The sequence below is a fragment of the Manacus vitellinus genome, unplaced genomic scaffold, assembly GCF_001715985.3.
Source record: "Manacus vitellinus isolate BGI_N305 unplaced genomic scaffold, ASM171598v3 scaffold_6_pilon, whole genome shotgun sequence".
NCBI lineage: Eukaryota > Metazoa > Chordata > Aves > Passeriformes > Pipridae > Manacus > Manacus vitellinus.
Genome location: NW_021940750.1, coordinates 19911145 through 19912712, shown reverse-complemented (window position 1 = coordinate 19912712; position 1568 = coordinate 19911145). Strand labels below are relative to the sequence as shown.

The following is a 1568-nucleotide window of genomic DNA, read 5'->3' as shown; positions in this document are numbered from 1 at the left end:
ACACAGACACACTGAATCCACCCACATAATATTCAGGATGTTCCCCCGTATCCCGGGTTGGGCTACACTCCTCTCGGCGCTGATTGTCCTCTCCCTCTCCAGCAAGTAGGATCACTCTGGAGTGAACTACTCACTGTCATCGTGACTGTTGTGAAACAGTTTATCTTCCTACGGGAGCGGCAGCCCTTGCCTGTCAGCCTGTGCCTGGCGCTCACAACGCCTCCAGCACTCGCAGCCCCGCTTCCTTCTCCCTGACGTGCACATATGCACGCTCCTGCACGCACACCCCGTCCGTCCTCCGGCATGCCTTCTGCGCCCGCCGGTTTCCTCGGGGATCGTGCCAGCGAAGGGGATGCGGTGGTGTGCTGAGGGAACTGGGGCTCCTGGCGCCAGGGAGGGGATGCATGAGGGACAGATATGGGTCCTTTTGAGGACACCCCGAGGATGCAGATCTACGAGCCCAGCCAGCAGCTCCTTGGGTGGGTGGGTGGTGGTTGCACGTAGACCCCCTTGCCCTGCGGGTTATCCCTCACCCAGCAGTGCCTCCTCGGGAACGGCCAGGCGGAAGGTATGGGCTTTCAGACAGGCACATGCCCGGAGCGGGAGGGAGTCGGATGCCGTGACCACCGCGGAGGCTCGGCGGTGTTCCCAGGAGGTGACTCTTTAGGAAGTGGGTGCGTCCTGCCGGTGCCACGGCGGGAAGCCCAGCGGGAACTGCGTGGGAGTGAGGAGAGCCACGGAGCAGGCTGGATCCTGGCCTGACCCCCCCGGTAATTAGGGAGAGGACGGCTTTGACGTGAATCAGCAGTAGACCTGAGCACAGGGTATGCAGCACCCGGAGACTGGAGGAGCAGGGAGGTGCCAATCGACATCGTGACACGTCCTAATTACATTAGCTTCCAAATCCACGTTGTGCTATTAAATTTGCTTGCTTGCACAAGAAACAAAAGCAAGAGGCATTCCCCAAAAGTCCCTCCAGGCAGTGGGCTCTAGCACCTAACCTAGATGTGGGCAGACTCTTCCTGTGCCAGACAGAAGAAGGAGTCCCAGTCATGCCGCCTCCTGCCAAAAATTCCCAAGCCAGCAAGCCCAAAGTTTGTTGCCCTGCCTCACCAGCCTGGGACCAAGCGTTGGAGCATCACTGATGAAGACACCACCCGGGAGGGCCCACACGGGCGAGAAGCCCTGCGTAATGCCTCGGCCCCCTGCAGTTGGGAAATGGCTATTGCGCGGAGCCTGGGCGCTGCGGTCAGCTAGCACGGGACAGGACCGCCGCCGGCTGCTTACCACGTCGTGCCTTACGTGTGGGAGGGAGGTCAGCCGAGGGAGCGGCCCCTGGGATGTCATGGGGGCTCAGCCAGTGTCAGACCAAGGTACCACAGAGCACCAGAAAGTACAGATAGCAAGGGCAGGAGCCCTCCACAGCCCCTGCACCCCATGGCAGCACGCTGCCCGGCTCCCAGTGCCAGGTGCTTGGCTGGCCCTGCCGAGCTCCTCTGTGGCCCCACGGGCTTCCAGCACACCTGCAGAGGTCCAACTGGGAGAGCAGCCTCCTGCTGCTGCTCCTA

The 1568-nt window shown here is 61.6% G+C and overlaps 1 protein-coding gene across 1 annotated transcript in view; it reads left to right on the top strand.

Moving 5' to 3' along the window:
• Nucleotides 1-1005: 1005 nt before the first annotated feature.
• TMED10 (transmembrane p24 trafficking protein 10) overlaps nt 1006-1568 on the top strand; it is a 27297-nt gene continuing 26734 nt past the window's right edge. The window contains exon 1 of the mRNA XM_029964096.1: nt 1006-1248. Within this exon, the coding sequence (XP_029819956.1) occupies nt 1006-1248 (243 nt within the window). The remainder of the gene's footprint in view (nt 1249-1568) is intronic.